The sequence below is a fragment of the Vicia villosa genome, linkage group LG4 (assembly GCF_029867415.1).
Source record: "Vicia villosa cultivar HV-30 ecotype Madison, WI linkage group LG4, Vvil1.0, whole genome shotgun sequence".
In the NCBI taxonomy this organism is placed as follows: Eukaryota; Viridiplantae; Streptophyta; class Magnoliopsida; order Fabales; family Fabaceae; genus Vicia; species Vicia villosa.
Genome location: NC_081183.1, coordinates 110,232,056 through 110,250,731, shown reverse-complemented (window position 1 = coordinate 110,250,731; position 18,676 = coordinate 110,232,056). Strand labels below are relative to the sequence as shown.

The window sequence follows — 18,676 nt, the reverse complement described above, 5'->3', positions numbered from 1 at the left end:
ATCTTAAATACACATTTTGACATTTTCAACTCAGTTTGATGGTAATTATCATGGAATATTTTGATTCTAATGTCATAGATCTCTATTTTTAGAAGTGAGGGGATCGTTTGGTTGGCAGTGGTTTGGATTCTTTAAATGATAAGAAACGGTATTATTTTTAGAAGTGATACTTGGAATATATTTTGGATATCGTTTGAGAGATAAAAGCATTGATTTGGAAATGAGGTTTCATAAGAAAAATTAACCAACCCAATTATAATTTTTATGAGTTTAACAAAAATTCTTTGTTTTATTTATCATAGATCGCAATTGGTGTATAATTTTTCTCAAGCCTCTTTTGTATCAAATTTTTAGAGAACTTGGATTCGCATATTAATATATATATATATATATATATATATATATATATATATATATATATATATATATATATATTTCAGTTTTAAACAATATAAATAAACAAGTTATTAAAGATGAAGCTATTATATCTTTTCTGTAAAATAAAAATTTTAAAGTTAGAGATCAATTTCAAAGTTTTTTTGTCGCTAATTAGACAAAAAAAATTAACTTTTAAAATATTTTATTTTTTTCTTTTTGTCTAATTATAGATCAATTTTCAAAGTTTTTTTATCACTATTTAAAAAAAAAACTAAAATGAAACATTTTAAAAATTAAGGAATTAAAAAATCAATTCTCAAGGGAGTAAAATGTATATATTGCCTAAAATAATACTATTTATTAAGAAATTTAATTTTACAATTACATTTCCTCACCCAATTTTGTAAGCAAAAGTATAAGTGCAGAGTTGGTCACGTGTTAATATAAGTCCACAGTCCCATAGAGAAAACTTGCGATTTTTATATAAATACAATAAGGAGCCACAATCACAATACAGTTTCAATATATCTTCTTCTTCTTTCCCGTATGTTCACATCTCCATCAATCTAACCAAATTTCCACAAAATAACTGCCTACTAACAACTCAAAAATTTCCACAGCTCGGATTTTCACTCAACAATGGCAGTGATACTCAAAACATTTCCTATAATGTTTGTGGTATTTTTGTTTGTCTCCGCCGCCATTGCTACTCTCCCGCCTCCACCACCAGGTAACTAATTAATCCGTATATATTTTTTTTCTAATTCTGAAAATGTGTTTATTTTGTTCTTTCTAATTCTGAAAAATTCTGAAAGTAATTAAGTTTTATTTTATTTACTAGACCCTTTCTTGACTGCACCGCATCAAGCTATGTTTCCTCCGGTCACAACCGGCCCTAGCCGGGACCTTAAAAAACCTATTCCAGAGTCGCTGATAGCTTTCTCAGTAGTGGCTGGACTTGCACTTTTCGCTATATGTGTGGGAGTGCTCTTTTGTGTGTATTTTAAATCATCTCCACCACCACTTGCTGCTACTGATGGGATAGTGGTTGGAAGTTGCACTGCTAATGCAAACACTCAGAGGAATGGAATGGATGAAACTTGACTTGGATATTTATCATTATTATTAGAATTCTAAGTTTTTCTATTATCACCATGTATTAAATATTTATCCATCATGAATTATCGAATGAAGAAATTATTTATTAAACTATATTTAACAGAAATGCATGTCATTAAAAAATTATAATTTTGTTTAAATTTTGCAACATAAATATAAAGAACAATAATATACGTCAAAGGTGGATGTTGAAGCATATTGTGAAGAACTATTAGTAATTAATAAGGTAAAGATAATCAATCATATCAAAAGTGGAATAAGAAAAGTAGACCAGTGAATCCAGATCATAAAACTACTCTTTTCATTTTTTTGTGTGAAGCATACCATGTACGTTACATGCCCAGTTTAGCCCAATAAAGAAATTTAGTAGACATATTTATTACATGCACGTGAATAGTGATTCATATACCAAACTATATTTGAATAATTTGTTTTGTGGTCTTTATTAGGTTTGAATTTCAACCTATCCATTTTTTATTTGTTCCTCGTGTGGGGATAATTTGATTAGATAAAAAAATTAAAATTCTACTTTTGATATGATTGATTATTTTTACGTTAGACTTTTAATTAAATTTCTACATAAATTTACTTGAGAGTTGTCCTTTTTTATTCAATTTTTACTTTGTACTGAAAACAAATTATTCCTTAAAAACAACATTTATGTGTTGTTTAAAGTAGTGAATTCTATATGTTTGAATTATTAGTTATTTAACAAAATAATGTTAAAAAATTATAAATAGAATGTTTGGGCTGATAAAATTAATTTATTAATTAATTATAAAATTTTAACCAAATAAATATTCAATTTTCAACATAAAGCTTCTAAATTAAGCACAAGCACTCCATTTATATGTTTCTTAAAATTTTCTATTAACATTACCTTAACTATAATTTAAAATAATTTTTGACAAAGAAATTTATTTATATATATTTTTTTTAATTTTACGTGTTTCGTGTCGATACACATACTTATGATTATCTTTACGTTAGACTTTTATTAGACTTTTAATTGTATGTTATTAATTTTAAATAATTTAATTAAATAAATTCAAACCTTTCCATTACTTTTTATTTTATTGTTTTTGAATTAAGGATAATATTAAATTATAAGCGTAATAATTAAAAAAATTAATAATTGATGTTAATATTGTGAAAAGATTTGTCTTTTTAGATGTTTTGGATGATGTCAAAACTATGATTGATTTAACTTTTCTGTATATTGAACGATGTTTCTAAGTATATGTGTGCACTCTTGCATTCACACATACTAAGATTGCTCATCATCTTCAACCTCTATGCATACACACAAACAAAGTACACATAATCATTCATTGTTTGGATGTCATTCAGACTTTGTTGATAAGGTTCAATTTAGGTTGGTTGTAACCTAAGGTTGGATTGAGAATCATAGAGGGTTTCATCATCAAAACTAAAAACATTGATGGTTTTTACTCCAAGATCAAAGTGTGGATTTGGGTATTTCGACAAGATTTACGCAATTAGATTTGATCGAGTGAAGAGCTTTGAAGAATAGATAGTTCTTGCAAAGGAGAATCGTGATACGGTGAATTAATTGGTAATCTTGGGACAACAACAACAACAACAACTCACAATTTGGATTTGACCGATTTAAGACCTTGAAGAACTGCGGTTTCTTGCAAAGGAGTAGAGCGAGACGGTGAATCAATTGGTGTTTGTTGGGTGACTTGATCAAACTCAGATAAAGGGAAGAAAAGTGCAATGATCAACATCAAACATAATATTTGTAGGGTTGGATTGCTTGATATCTCTTGTAAATAATTTTTTGCATAGTAAGATTGATATCTCAATTCGAAATTGGAATTGGGGAAAAACGTAGTCATAGAGAGAACGATCGGTGAATTGCCTGAGCAAACTCCATGTGCCCCCTCTCTCTATCTCTTTATTTCTCTTGCACTTAAATTTTCATTATCTAATTGCTTAACAAATTGAGTGAGCAATTGATTCGTAGAAAAATTCTAGAAATTGTTTTGATAATAGTTGAGTTGTTGATATTCTTGTAATCACTTTGATTGTAAGAGGATTTGGAAAAGAAGTCCTTGACCTCACTACATTGTTTGGAAAGCTTGATTAACATGAGCAAGAACTCAATTGCTTAGAAAAACATGAGAAAAAGCATGAAAAGAAGTTTAAAAAAGAGAAATACAAGGATAAAGAGTTGGAAAAGAAGTCCATTTCTCTACAGACTTCTAAATCAAGGTCCTCAACAAGTGAGCAAGGTGATCGTGAAACAAACGACAATGAAAAATCAAATGATGAAGAGATGTTTCTCTTTTTGAAAAGATATAATAAATATATTAAACGAAATGGGATAAAAATATTTGACAAAAATATTAGCAAGTTATGAAGGCAATCTACATCCTCAAAGGAGGATGAGAACAAGAGAGGAAGATCAAAACCATTGTGTTATAATTGTGGAAAAGCCAACCATTACAAGCCGGAAATCCATTTCTTGACAAGGAAAATGATAAGGGTCAACGCAAAAACTCCAGCAAGTCCAGGAGAGCATATGTGGTATTGGGGAGTGATTGTGATTCCTCAAGTTATGAAGACTCAAGTGATAATGAAGATTCGACTGTCGTTTTCCTCCCAGTACATTACAAGGAAGGGGAGAAAGTGTACTTTAAACATTCAAAATATGATGAAGTGTGCATATCCCCTCATTAAAACGAAAAGAAGAAAAAGGTGGTTAAGCCATCAAGACATGAAGAGGTATGTCTTTCAACTCATTATCAAGAAAGGAAGAAAAAGAATGTAAGTCCTTCAAAACAAGAACATGTTAATAGATTGTCGCATTTTAAATTATTTAAAGCTTTTGGAAATATACGTAAGGAAGCGCTAGAGGAATTAAAAAATTTAGCTTCGAACAAAAAGATCTTCTCTCATTTGGAAGCTAAGATTGAAGAAACTGAAAAGCAAATGAAAGATCTAACGCAATCTATGGTAGAAGTTCAACAAACCTTCCTCCATCCAATGAGTTTAGTGTGATAATGGTCGAGGTAGACATGCTTTTCAAGTATGCCAATTTAACTCCCTTAAGATCTGATTTCACTAGCATTAAGGTTGTTGAGGCTAAGGGTGTGCATGGTTGGTAATTTTTAGAAATCAAATAATAACAATTTTTAAACCATTTAAATGGTTTGAGTTTATAATCATAACCACATTTCAATCAAATTTGGTAATAAAACCGGTTATAAATTTGATTATGATTATATAACTGGCTTTTAAATTAAAAAAATCAATTTTAAAAATATTTTTTATTTTAAAAATTAAAATATATGGATTAATTTTGGATTTTGGATAATAACCGGATTATAACTGAATCTAAAAATAATTTATTCAGTTAATAACCATTTAATTATATCCGGATTATATAGATAGGTAACCAACCATTAATAAATAAACTAGTTAATAGCCATTTCATTATATCTGAATATTTAAATTTAGATTTGGTTATGGTTTTGGGTCTCACAACCGGATATTTTGCACACCCCTAACTGAGGCGTTCTTACACACTGTAATCAAGATGTGTGGATTTTCCAAAAGCTTAATGTCTGATAAGGATAAGGTTTTTTACCAGTGCTTTTTGGAAGCATCTTCTCAAAGCTAGTGGAACTACATTGGCAATGAGCTCGACCTATCATCTCCACCACCACTTACTGCTGCTGATGGAACTGATGCCGATGGAACAGTGGTTGGAGTTCCAGTGCCATTGCAAAGAATCAGAGGAATGGATGAAACTTGACTTGGATATATATATATATGTTTTATCATTGTTATAGTTATTATTAGAATTCTAAGTTTTTCTATTATCAGCATGTACTAAATATTTATCCATGATGAATTACCGAACGAAGAAATTATTTATTAAACTATATTTAGCAGAAATGCATGTCATTAAAAGTTATATTTTGTTTAAATTTTGCAACATATAAATAAAAATAGTCGCTAAAGGTGGATGTTGGAACATGTAATTTATATTGTGGAGAACTATTTTTCATTAATTAATAATGTAATTTAGTTTTTTATCATCAAAAAAATAAAAATGATTATAATATATAAATTAATTTTTTTTTATAAAAGTTATATTCATGACAACTATTTGTAGTAAAAGAATAAAATTAGTGGTTTTTTTTAATAGCCAACATCAATATTAAAATAATAATAATAATAATAATAATAATAATAATAATAATAATATATTAACTATAATTTTTTACACATAATTAAATTTTTAACCCTTATATAAAAATAATTGTTTGCCACTATTCAATTAGTAAGTTTTAATTTTTATATTTTAATTAAAAATTAGAATCATTATAATAGGTATATTACAATTTATTATAAAAATATATAGGGACAAATGAGAATAAAAAATCGATTAATTATTTTTAATATTGTTGAAGTAAAAATAAAAATAATTATAATAAAATTAATATAATTTGAATACTCTTCAATTATTTTTTTCATTAATGAGAAAATCTAAATATAATTTGAATATCTTCAAAACAAAAAATCTATATAACTAGTAGAAGACCCGTGCGTCCGCACGGGTTATTTAAATTTTAAGATGAATAATGTATTATAAACGCAAAACAAAAAATTTTAAAAATTTAATAAGTAATCTTAATTTAAGATTAACAAACATAAAAATGCAATAGTCCTTCGTATCTTAGGTAATTCGATAAGGCTATGTTGTTGATGATATACAATTGTTATTATAAAATCATTAATAACTAAAAATATTTAAATAGCAATATTTTATCAAATCACCAACGTGATAAATTTATAAATATTTTGTTGATTAAAATATAAAAAAGGTATTGTGGTGATAATGACCCGTAAAAATAGTGAGTTTCAATAATAAAAACTATAAACATTGTCATATATTAACTCTATTACCTAAGGATTTGCTATATAACTTAAAACTTAAAACTTTAGCATCATTAATTGAATCAAAGGATAAAAAGTATATTGTAGTGATAATGACCCGTGAAAATAGTGAATTTTATTTATTTTCAGAAATTTTCAGAAATGATAAGTAAATTTTATTTATTTTTTAAGTTAGTTTCTCATTCATGTAAAATATACATTTGATTTTTTGTTCATATATACACTACAAAAATGCGTCTGAATTGCAGGATTTTTTAAACCGATTTGTGAGGGTTTTTGTTTGTTGTTTTTAAACCAATTTCCACATATAATTATGCATACATTTTTAGCCTTGTAGTTCCTAAATTTTTATGTGAGTCTTATGGCACCCAGGTTTTGAAACATACAAACTCACGCCTTAACCAAGGGAAATTGAAACAAAACCGGCTACATTCTATAAATTAAAAGAAAATAGTTTATATACCTTAGTTCACCTACTTTTGTATTCATGATAATTGTTCCTTAAATATGATAGATACCATATTCATGATTTTCTTCCTTAAACAATAACAGACTTCATATAGATTGAAGAAATGAACTCACCAAATCATTATATAGCGATCCACTATTTTCAATTGCATAGGTGTATCATGGAACCTTTGTGCTTTGTCGGGCTTTTGAGCTTGTGTCGAGAGCGGTTCTTTGGGCTTTTGAGCTTCTGTCGGGCCTTAGGATTAACTACTATAAAAGTAAGTTGATTGGTATTAATTCTAATTTTTATTTTTTGGAAGCAGTGTCTCATTTTTTTTCTTGCAAATTGGAAGATAGCAACTTTTATTTTCTTGGAATTCCTATTGGTTTCAATCCGAGAAAAGAAGCAACATGGATTCCTCTTGTGTCTAAGATAAAGAACCGGTTAGAAGGGTGGACGAACCGCTTCCTTAATTTGGGTGGAAGGATAACTCTTTTAAAGTCCGTGCTTAGTTCTTTGGCCATTTTCACCTTGTCTTTCTATAAAATTCCGAAAAAGGTGGCTAAGAAGATCACTAGTATTCAAAGCAAATTCCTTTGGGGAGGAGTAGAGGAAAGAAGAAGAATTCATTGGGTTAAGTGGGAGGATGTCACTTTACCGTTGAATAAAGGGGGATTAGGAGTTAAAAATATTGTTTTATTTAATTTGGCACTTCTTAACAAGTGGAGATGGCGGATAATTCAAAGGCAAGAGTCGTTGTTGTTTATAGTCTTGAATTCTCGGTATGGAGAGATTTCTTCAACTATGTTTGTTGGTAGTGGAGGGAATAGAATTTCGTCGAATTGTTCGGTTTGGTGGAAGGATGTTGTTAAAAGTATATATTCTACTTCCTTTGATCCGATTGAGTATTTTTGTAGGTTTTCGATTCATAACGGTTTCTCCACTTCTTTTTGGGAGGCAAGGTGGTTATACGATCGTTCTTTAAAAGAGTTGTTTCCGGATTTATACGGTATATCTCGGTTAAAATGTGTATCGGTGGCGGCCATGGGTGGTTGGAAGGAAGGAGAGTGGATATGGGGAGATTTTGGTGTGTCCGATGTCGACACGGAACAAAGTGGTATGGTGGAGGTATTTGCGGATTTTAAGGGAAGGTTGGAGGGATTTAGAGGATGGAAGGACGGTAAGGATTCCGTGGTGTGGAGCGACTCCGAGGATTCGGTCTTTTCGGTAGCTTCTTGTTATAAATTTTATTATAATTTCCGTTTGCCTTTTGGTCCTCCTAATAGGTTTGATGATGCTTTTGAGTTGTTATGGAAATTAGAGGTTCCCTTCAAATTCAAAATCAAGGCGTTCGGTTGGAGATTATTTCTCAATAGGCTACCGGTGAAAGATTTGTTGGAGATCCGAGGTATTCACTTTCCTTTGGATGAATTAAAGTGCTCTTTTTGTGGTTATAGTGTGGAAAATAGTAATCATATTTTTTAGTTGCTTGGTGGTGAAAAATATATGGAGAGAGATAGATAGGTGGGTTGGTAAAGGGGATATGGTAGTTGAAGAGTGCTTGTCGAGTTTTATGGATTGGCACTCATTTTTTGATAGTAAAAAGGTAAAAGTTAGGAAGTTGGGTGTGGTTTGGCTTGCCATCACTTGGAGTATTTGGTTGGTTAGGAATGGTAGTTGCTTTCGGAAGGAAGATTGGAATGTGAATAATACCGTTTGGAATATCAAGCACTTGGTGTGGAGGTGGTCTTTTTGTGGGAAAATTACACACCCCAATTACTCTTTCTACGAATTCGTCAAGGATCCTCTGTTTTTATTTTTGTTGTAGATATAATTGGTTTGTAATTTTTGTTTTTTGTCGGGCTTTCCCGATTCTCTGTGTATCCGGGTTGGAGAACCCTTAGTTCTCCGGTTTAATATATCTTGCTTACACAAATATATATATATATATATATATATATATATATATATATATATATATATATATATATATATATATATATATATATATATATATATATATATATATATATATATATATATATATATATATATATATATATATATATATATATATATATATATATATATATATATATCCAAATAGAAATAATAAGTCTCAATGTCTACAATAGTATACTTGCTAAGAGATGCAATGAAATATATAGAAAAAAAAATACAATGAAGATAGTTACTTATCTTTCAATAGATCAATATAGTCTATCTATGTGAGTAAACCAAAACTTTTTGTTTGATACAAACTTTACAAATCAAATACTGAATCGTGTAATTTAACATGAATACTGCAAACATTGGATGAATTTTGTAGTAATAAGTATAAATCTTAAGTATGATATTTACTTTTAAAAGGATAATTTATAATATACATTATTTGTCTAATAAAGCATAAATTTTTACTTGTCCTCAATTTTGAAGACTTGAAAACTTTAAAAAATTTCAATCCAACCGACATTTATCAGTCTAAAACTCCAAAAGATATCATAAAAACCAGCCAATGGAAACCATTGTCAGATATGGCATGGGAAAGAGATCCAAAATAAGAAACTAATGTGAATTCAAATCTTTTTCCTTCTTTTACTTAAACACAAAAGTGGATAGTGTAGATTCCCTCCTCATTATATACTATGATCACCTATGATATGCATGAACTCTATTAGAACAATATCATCACTCAAAACCACCAAAATCCCCTAACCGTCCATAATCAATACATACTATTATTAAGAGAAATGGAAAAATCTAAACCTATCAAAACATACATAATGAACAGTTATTTACTGACAAATTATAGAAAGAGACATGTAAAGCACAAAACCTAAAAAGCATCTAAAGGATTAGGAGGTCCAGAAAATAAGCAAGGACAACAACTTGGATGGTTTTGCCTAGCAATTTCACATGGTCTCAACCACTCAGAAACAACCTACATAGAAAACAACATGAATATTTTAAACCACAAAATTTCATGCTAAACACAATCTTACCAAAATTATTAATAAAAATTTAGAATCAATAATTATAACAATGAAAAATCAGTTACTTGTCTCTTACACTCTAGCATGGCTCCATCAATTCCAACATGGCGGAAACTCGGGCAACACAACCATGTGCAAGTTTGTTTAGATACATTAATGGGTTTATCCTATTATTTAGACCAGACAAATATTGGCCAAAAAGAATATGTCAATATTAATAAGAGCAAACCCTATAAGAAAAATCACACAAAAATGGGCATCAGACATATCCCACGGGTTTCTAACGGCTTTCAACATAGCATAATAATATGGGAGCCATATCTTTCATCCTACAAAAAAAATCATAAGAATTGAAAAACAGTCAAACAATGATCGCCTATGCAAAACTAATTAAATAGTTCAAATAGACTCGATCATCAATGTCCACAAACAATTCAGTTCATAGTCATATGGGAGCATGAGGATAAGTACTGGAAACATGTTGATATAGAAAAAAAATTGCAGAGTAACGTGACATGGAACTTGGTTACCTTCTTAGCTACACACTCACCGTGTCAAAGCACTTGTATGTTTTGTCACCGGAAATTTTGATAATATGTCTAAAAACATGATTCTAAATCAGGACTCTGCACCAGCCAATATAATTCTTACCAAAATGTATATAATATATTAACATTAAACATCAAAGAATGAAAATAACCAATTCAGAGTATATAGGAGTCTGAAACTCACTGGATTGATAAATGATTGAAATAACTTATGGAGAATACAATTCTTAGTTCCTATCTAAAGGTACTGTAATTACTGAGTAAACATTATAAAAGATTAGTGATAATGATACATAATTATCCCTGAAATATCGTTATTTTGGATATGTACCGACTTTTCTCTGAACCTCACAATAGGTTGTTACCCAGCATGTTCGCAGGGAGAGTTTACACTTTGCAGATTTGTTGCAACATAATGTTCGTTTTGAATTATCAAGAAGCAATTTGAAATTTGATATCATGATGAAAGAATGAGCAGTGCGAGAACATGTCTTGAAGTCGAGTGACTCCTTCTACGCCAGTTGCAAGGATTAGTTATTCTACACTCCATTTGTATAGCATTTGTCTTGAAACAGACATTGAAATGTTGCACCAGATATACACCCAAGTGATTATCATAGGATACCAAACATATAATATATGTGAATGCCAGGTACAGATACAAGTACAGGAACAAAAGGCATATAATGCGTTTAAGATAAAGGTGATATTTCTGCAAGTGTCTCGCCATGTTTTCTCTTGTTAACCCATCAACACTCGTGAGCTGCATTATCGTCTTCGGAACATCATTTTTGATTCCGAGGTGCGCCATAGGTTTGCAATCAAAGGCTGTGAGTGCACCTTAGATTCAAATCGGGGATGGCAGATTGTTGAACACACCTAATATGGATACTAAATTTTTAATGAGTAATTTAAGGGATATCAGTGTCATAAATAAACACACCTGTTTTTCATTTGATCACCCTGCATATATAAAAACTTTTCCACTTAGCATACAAAAGTCACCCAAACAAAATACAACCAAAACCAACACCAGTATAGATCTAATAAATATATAATGTTGTCCAAAAATGAAGCTCAAGAATACTAACAAACTCACAGCATTCAAATCACTGATCGAAAAAGCAACCTTTGTTACAGCAAAATCAGAATGTTAAAAAGTGAACTACAAACTGTGTTATAAAAATAAAGAGACGCATGGTTATAGTGTAGTGTACCTTATCAAAGGCAAATGATGCCAAGTGATCCCATATCTCTTGTGGATTTGATAAGAGTTCCATTGAACCACAATCGCTTGCATTTAGAAAATGTACATTTGGTGGTAGCTTAGGCAATGATTGCAGGTTTTGGCAACTCTTCAACTCAAGTCTTTCTAATTTTGATGTGCACAACTCTTTTTGCTTAGGCTATGCTGGTCAATATTGTTATTTCTCTAGTAAAGACATACTTGTCATATTTGTGGTACTTCTCTAGTAAAGCAAGCAGGTGCTTATCACGTAAACACTCGTCCAAGACCTATAAATGTATGAGGAATTATTAATATTTGTTAAAACCATAAACAAAATTACATATCAAAATATAGATTTGACAACATTCACACCTTAACTATTTGCATGACATCATGATTGGCATATAAATCCTCTGAGCAACAAACGATTACAAATCATCAATACTGAGTTTAATTAATCCTTATCGGTCAGTGTTTTTAGATTTAAAGTAAATTCTGATTAATGTGATTAAACCACATCAAACAACAACAACAACAGTGATCTGATCTTTGTGATTAAACCACATCAAACAACAATAACAGTGAATCAACCGCAAATTGCATTAACACCGACTTTGACGCATAAGCTCTAACATAGAACATACCTGCAATAAAGCGGGAGAACGTTAGATGCAAGGGCATTTAAGATCCATTCTACAATATGCATATTGTATCTAACAGTGTTAAAAACACTATTACAAAAATTTACTTTATCTAACAATTTAAAGACACCTTTTAGAAACTCTATGGTTGCACTACTCAGCCCCACACTCTCTGCAAAATGATTTCAAACAAAGTAAAGTTTTGTAGATCAGTACTTTCTAGCTTATTAGGAATGGTAAAGACTGCAATTCACACATAATCCATCTGAATATATTTAGCATACTATAGTAGTTCAAAAATGATTGAAAAACATGGTTAATTCACCTGTGCTTCGAGGTAAATATGACCTACCACAAACCCAACACACAACAACAACTTAAGGGCAACACATAATAGCAACATAACCACGACACAGATCTGCAACACAGAACAACAATAGCATCATTATCAAAAAAACGAAAAGCATTTAAGATTTTCACCAGCTTCATTACCAGAAAAACACAAGACAAAGACACCATTACATGCTTACACAAAAATAGGCATGACAAACAAAACCAAACACACAACAACAATAGCATCATTACTCAAATTGCTTCACGATCATGGTTGAAGGAATCATTTTATTATCGGAAACTTTTATCAAGCTCACCTTTACACTACCTCTCCGCCTCTAATAATGAAAGATTGGTTCAACAACAACAATAAAGAGCGGAAATCGAAATTGAAATCACAAGAACCAGAAGAATCGAAGAACCAGAAAGATTGTCTCAGTAGAAATAAAACAGTCAAGAGATCGAAATCACAAGAACCAGAAGCTGAATTTTGATGTCGGCAGATTTAGGGTTTGAATCAGATAAGGAGAGAAGTGAAGATGAAGAAGAAAGGGAATGACCATTGGATTTAGGGTTTGAATAGTTGAAGGAAGAGAGAAAGCGGGTGAGAGAAGAAAGAATGGGAGAGAACCAGTATGCACGCTCTCTCCTTTGTGAGAGAGAAAGAGAGCATGGGAAATGGAATTATTTTTTTGAAAAGGCTATTGGATTTTGAATGGTTGGAGGGAAAAATCCAATGGATAATAGTAGGAATCATAGATAATAATATTTCTAAAGGAGTTCTTTGGCAACTTTGCCATTTGTCACAAATCTAGCATGCTTACTATTTTAAAAGTTTCTATAATTAATTAAATTACTATTAATAGATTGTTATTATTTATACTTAATTTTAAATTTTGAATTTGAATTCTCAATTATTTATTATCAAATTATGAAATTTAATTTTCATAAATATATGATTTCTTGATAGATGTAATACACATATACACATATTTATTTATTTTAGTTAATTTTGACAAAATAATAATTATAATAAAATTATTATTGGGTATACACATTTTCAATTTATTATTTTAAGTTAATAATAAATGTTGATAATAATATTAATCAATTAATCAGCTAAAATATTTCTAATTTATTTTAAGTTATTTATACATTTAATTTATCAATAATGAATATTATTAATAATATTAATCAACTAATATAATTATCAACAAACGAAAGATAGCTGGATAATTATCAACTAATATAATTATCTTACATTTTCCAATTTATTTTAAATACTGTTAATTTAAATTTTAGTTTTCCAATTTATATTACACCGATTTATATAACTATTCTTGGGCCTTGAAAATAGATATGCTTTTGCCTAATTATAACATGAGACCATGTGTTTCTTTGGCTTTGCAGAATACAAATAAATTGGAATCTTTTCTTTGTTGAGAATTCCAATCGACCTAATACATTCCACGCTTTTATACTTATAGCGGCTACCTTCAAGCATCATTGTAAATTGTAGGGGTGATCGCGGTGCGGTTTGGGCGGTTTTGACGAAAAAAATCATCCGAACCGCAAGAGAAAAAATCGTGCGGTTTGGTTTGGTTCGGTTGGCTTTTAAAAAAAATCTGAACCAAACCAAACCAACCTAATGCGGTTTGGTTCGGTGCGGTTGGTTCGGTTTTTTAAAAATATTTTATTGAACCATTCATATACATATAGATGATAACATAACTTTGTATTGAGACATTCATACACTATTAAATAACAACAAAACCCGTCATATTTTGACAATAACTTTCTATTTAATATGTAAAAATTAAATTAGACAAAAGTGGAATAATAAACATAAAATAATAGTATATAACAATATAAAAATTATTAGAATGAAACAAAAAAATAGAAGATACGAGAGATTAGTGAAGGTGAAAAAGAAAAAACAAAAGATTTGAGAGATTAGAGAAGAAGATGTGCGATAAAAACGAAACTGAAATAGGGAACATTTGTCTAAAAATGAGAAGGTGAAAAAGAAAGAATACAAGAGAGTATAGATTATAGAAAAAGAGGGAAGATGTATGTGGCAAAGAAGACGCGATAATGCTATTAGAGATTTGAGAAGATCGGAACTAAAATCATGTGTAAAGATGAGAAAATTGTTCGAATCGATCCCAATTCAACGATCCTAAATAATTGAATATTGATTTTAATGTTTTTTTTGTAGGTATAAGGAAATCAAATGGGATCCGAAACAATTGATTGGATATGGTGGAATGTCGTCTTCGTATTCAGCTACTGTTATTGCTGTTACTACGGCGGTTGGACTTTGTTTATTTTTTCGTTTTCAATATTTCATTCTTCCTCTTTTAGGTTCTCTGATTATGATGGATCATTGTTGTATTTTTAAAGATCTGAAGATGGAGCAAGAAACCAGTGTCTAATACTGGGGCAATTTTATTCTTTTGACTGTCATGGTTCCGTTGAAACATGTGCATATGTGAGTGCTATAAAAATATGGTTGGTGTCAAACTTAAAATTGCTATAGTTAGTGTGTATATACAATGAATATGTGTATGTGCTAGAAGCATGAACACATATAATACCTGTAAAAGTCAGGTTTTTACTGTCTATATAAGTTTTTGGTTTTTGCTTTCTTAGAATATAGTGTTGTTAATATTTAATGATTGTGATGGTTGCATCATATTAGAAATCCTAACATGCATGCATATGACCTCAATTTGCATACTTTAGACTTTTTTGAAGATTTCAAATGTCATTTTTCACTTATACATGCAACAGAAAGAGATAATAACATGGAGGATTATTTTGTGAACTATAATGTCAATGCAGGATTTAGGTATGAAGTCTGTTGGTGTGAAAGTGGCTAAAGAATATGGATCAATAAAGGTAGTGTAAGCTTACCATTGGTTTCTATATGATAAATATTTGTATGTTCATTTATTGTTATTTGTATTTCGCTCAGGTTGATGAATACTCTCAAACACAGGTTCCTTATATTTTTATCACCGAGTTGTCTTTGGCTATTTTAACAGTATGTGCAGCCCTGAAAGAACAAATGCTTTTGATGAATGAAAAAAGACTCCTTTCAGTCTTATCTGCCATCACTGAACTCATTGATGCCCTTTCAGATCAACGCTCAAATTCACACACTGGATTATCACTTCAAATTCAATGATTTGATTAATTGAAATAAGTTTATTCCTTTTTAACCTTTCGAGTTTTGATTTACCCTTTTGCTTCATTTCACTATATGATCGAGTTTTACTTCTATTTACAGTTACTAGGAAGTTGAGAAGTTGATGTTTAAGTCTCTCTGGTGATGGGTGTGTTAGAACAAGATTTGTTCTTATCAATTATCTTAGTTTTGATGATAACAATAATATGAATTTTGCTTAAAATAATATGGTACTCTAATCCAATGCAATTTCCCTTTCAGGAAATATATAAAGAGTACGCATAATTCAGCGCTCAGAAGTTGTGTCTCAAATGGTTCAGCATGCAACATCAGAACATGGTCTGGCAAGACATCAGAAGATGGTCGAAGCAGAATCAGAACATGGGTCTATGAAAGCATCAGAAGAACATGAGATCAGAAGCACTGAAGATCAGAAGATGGTATCACGCTCAGAAGCACTTCAAGGTCAGAAGATCAGAAGATGCTATGCACCAAGCTGTTTGACTCTGATGATATTCAAACGTCGTATTCACAAACATCAGATCATAAGGAAGTACACGTGGCAGACTACGCTGACTGACAAAAGGAACGTTAAAGCTACTAAAGGCTACGTCAGTAGACACAGCGTGAACAAGGCTCGAGGTAGTTGACAAAAGCGTATAACATTAAATGCAAAGCTGTACGGAACACGCAAAGCATTAAATGCATTCAACGGTCATCTTCTCAACGCCTATAAATATGAAGTTCTGATGAGAAGCAAGGTTAACGATCCTGAACAAAGACAATTCAAATTAACTTGCTGAAACGCTGTTCAAATCAAAACTCAGAATCTTCATCTTCATCAACTCACTACATTGCTGTTGTAATATCTTAGTGAGACTAAGCTTAAACGATTAAGAGAAATATCACAGTTGTGATTATCGCTTTTAAGAAGCATTTGTAAACTCTTAGAATTACACTAAGTTGTAAGGAACTAGAGTGATCGTGTGATCAGTATACTCTAGGAAGTCTTAGCAGTTGGCTGAGCAGTTTGTAACTAGAGTGATCAGGTTGATCAGAATACTCTAGAGGAAGTCTTAGGAGTGAACTAAGCCTAGAGTGATCGTGTTGATCAGTAGACTCTAGAAAAGTCTTAGAGGGTATCTAAGCAGTTGTTCCTGGAGTGATCAAGTTGTGATCAGAAGACTCTGGAAGACTTAGTTGCGGACTAAGTGGAAAACCATTGTAATCCGTGCGATTAGTAGATTAAATCCTCAGTTGAGGTAAATCATCTCTGCGGGGGTGGACTGGAGTAGCTTCGTTAACAGCGAACCAGGATAAAAATAATTGTGCAATTTATTTTTATCGTCCAAGATTTAAAGTTACACTTATTCAATCCCCCCCTTTCTAAGTGTTTTTCTATCCTTCAATTGGCATCAGAGCGCCGGTTCTAAGGTGCAAGCACTTAACCGTGTTTAGAAAAGATTCAGGAAGAGAAAAACGCTTCATTTAAAAGATGGTTGATGAAAGTGAAAGGACTACACCTACACCTGCATCTACATCTGGCTCTGCTGAGCAATACAACGGTAACAATGGTTATACTAGACCGCCGGTATTTGATGGTGAAAACTTTGAATACTGGAAAGGTAAACTGGAAAGTTACTTTCTGGGTCTAGATGGTGATCTATGGGATCTTCTGATGGATGGTTACAAACATCCCGTAAATGCCAGAGGCGTAAAGCTGTCAAGGCAAGAAATGAATGATGATCAGAAGAAGCTTTTCAGGAATCATCATAAATGCAGAACTGTTTTGCTGAATGCTATCTCTCATGCTGAGTATGAGAAGATATCTAACAGGGAAACGGCCTATGACATATATGAGTCCTTGAAAATGACTCATGAGGGAAATGCTCAAGTCAAGGAGACTAAAGCTCTAGCCTTAATCCAGAAGTATGAAGCCTTCAAGATGGAGGATGATGAAGACATTGAAAAGATGTTTTCGAGATTTCAAACTCTGACTGCTGGATTGAGAGTTCTTGACAAAGGATACACCAAGGCTGATCACGTAAAGAAGATCATCAGAAGCTTACCCAGAAGATGGGGTCCGATGGTGACTGCATTCAAGATTGCGAAGAATCTGAATGAAGTTTCTCTGGAAGAGCTTATCAGTGCCTTGAGAAGCCATGAGATTGAGCTGGACGCAAATGAGCCTCAAAAGAAAGGTAAGTCTATTGCATTAAAATCCAATATCAAGAAATGCACTAACGCTTTTCAGGCCAAAGAAGAAGATCCTGAAGAATCAGAATCTGAAGAAGAAGATGAACTGTCCATGATTTCCAGAAGGCTAAATCAACTCTGGAAGACCAAGCAAAGGAAGTTCAGAGGCTTCAGAAGTTCAAGGAAATTTGAACGTGGAGAATCTTCTGATGAAAGAAGATTTGACAAAAAGAAGGTCATGTGCTATGAATGCAATGAGCCTGGACACTACAAGAATGAATGTCCAAATCTTCAGAAGGAAAGTCCCAAGAAAAAGTTTCATAAGAAGAAAGGTCTTATGGCAACCTGGGATGAGTCAGAAGATGATTCAGAAGATGAGCAGGCCAACTGTGCGCTGATGGCGACAGAAGATGACGGATCAGAATCTACATCAGAATCAAATTCTGAAGAGGTATTTTCTGAACTTACTAGAGATGAGCTAGTTTCCGGTCTAACTGAACTTCTGGAACTCAAGTCTCAGATTAGTCTCAAATACAAAAAGCTGAAAAAGCAATTTGAATTTGAAACAAAGAAGCTTGAGTTGGAGAATTCTGAATTAAAAGAAAAACTTTTAAAATTATCCAATAATGTTGGATCTCCTTCTGATTCAGAAAAATCCACTCCCAGT

General features: G+C 31.4%; 1 protein-coding gene and 1 long non-coding RNA gene across 2 annotated transcripts; both read left to right on the top strand.

Moving 5' to 3' along the window:
- The first annotated feature begins 913 nt into the window (after nucleotides 1-913).
- LOC131599470 (uncharacterized) lies at nucleotides 914-1,590 on the top strand. The gene is made up of 2 exons (XM_058871807.1): nucleotides 914-1,108; nucleotides 1,220-1,590. Exons 1-2 carry the CDS (start codon nucleotides 1,018-1,020, stop codon nucleotides 1,480-1,482), a joined length of 354 nt encoding a protein of 117 aa, XP_058727790.1. The 5' UTR covers nucleotides 914-1,017; the 3' UTR covers nucleotides 1,483-1,590.
- Nucleotides 1,591-14,833: 13,243 nt separating this feature from the next.
- LOC131599469 (uncharacterized) lies at nucleotides 14,834-15,951 on the top strand. The gene is made up of 3 exons (XR_009282792.1): nucleotides 14,834-14,935; nucleotides 15,027-15,114; nucleotides 15,468-15,951. It is a non-coding gene; the product is annotated as an uncharacterized LOC131599469 (long non-coding RNA).
- The last annotated feature ends 2,725 nt before the right edge of the window (nucleotides 15,952-18,676 follow it).

Coding starts and splice junctions, on each gene's coding strand:
- LOC131599470 (XM_058871807.1), top strand. CDS start 1,018: ATGGCAGTGATACTCAAAACATTTCCTATAATGTTTGTGGTATTTTTG. Junction 1,109..1,219: donor TCTCCCGCCTCCACCACCAG/GTAACTAATTAA, acceptor TTTATTTACTAG/ACCCTTTCTTGACTGCACCG.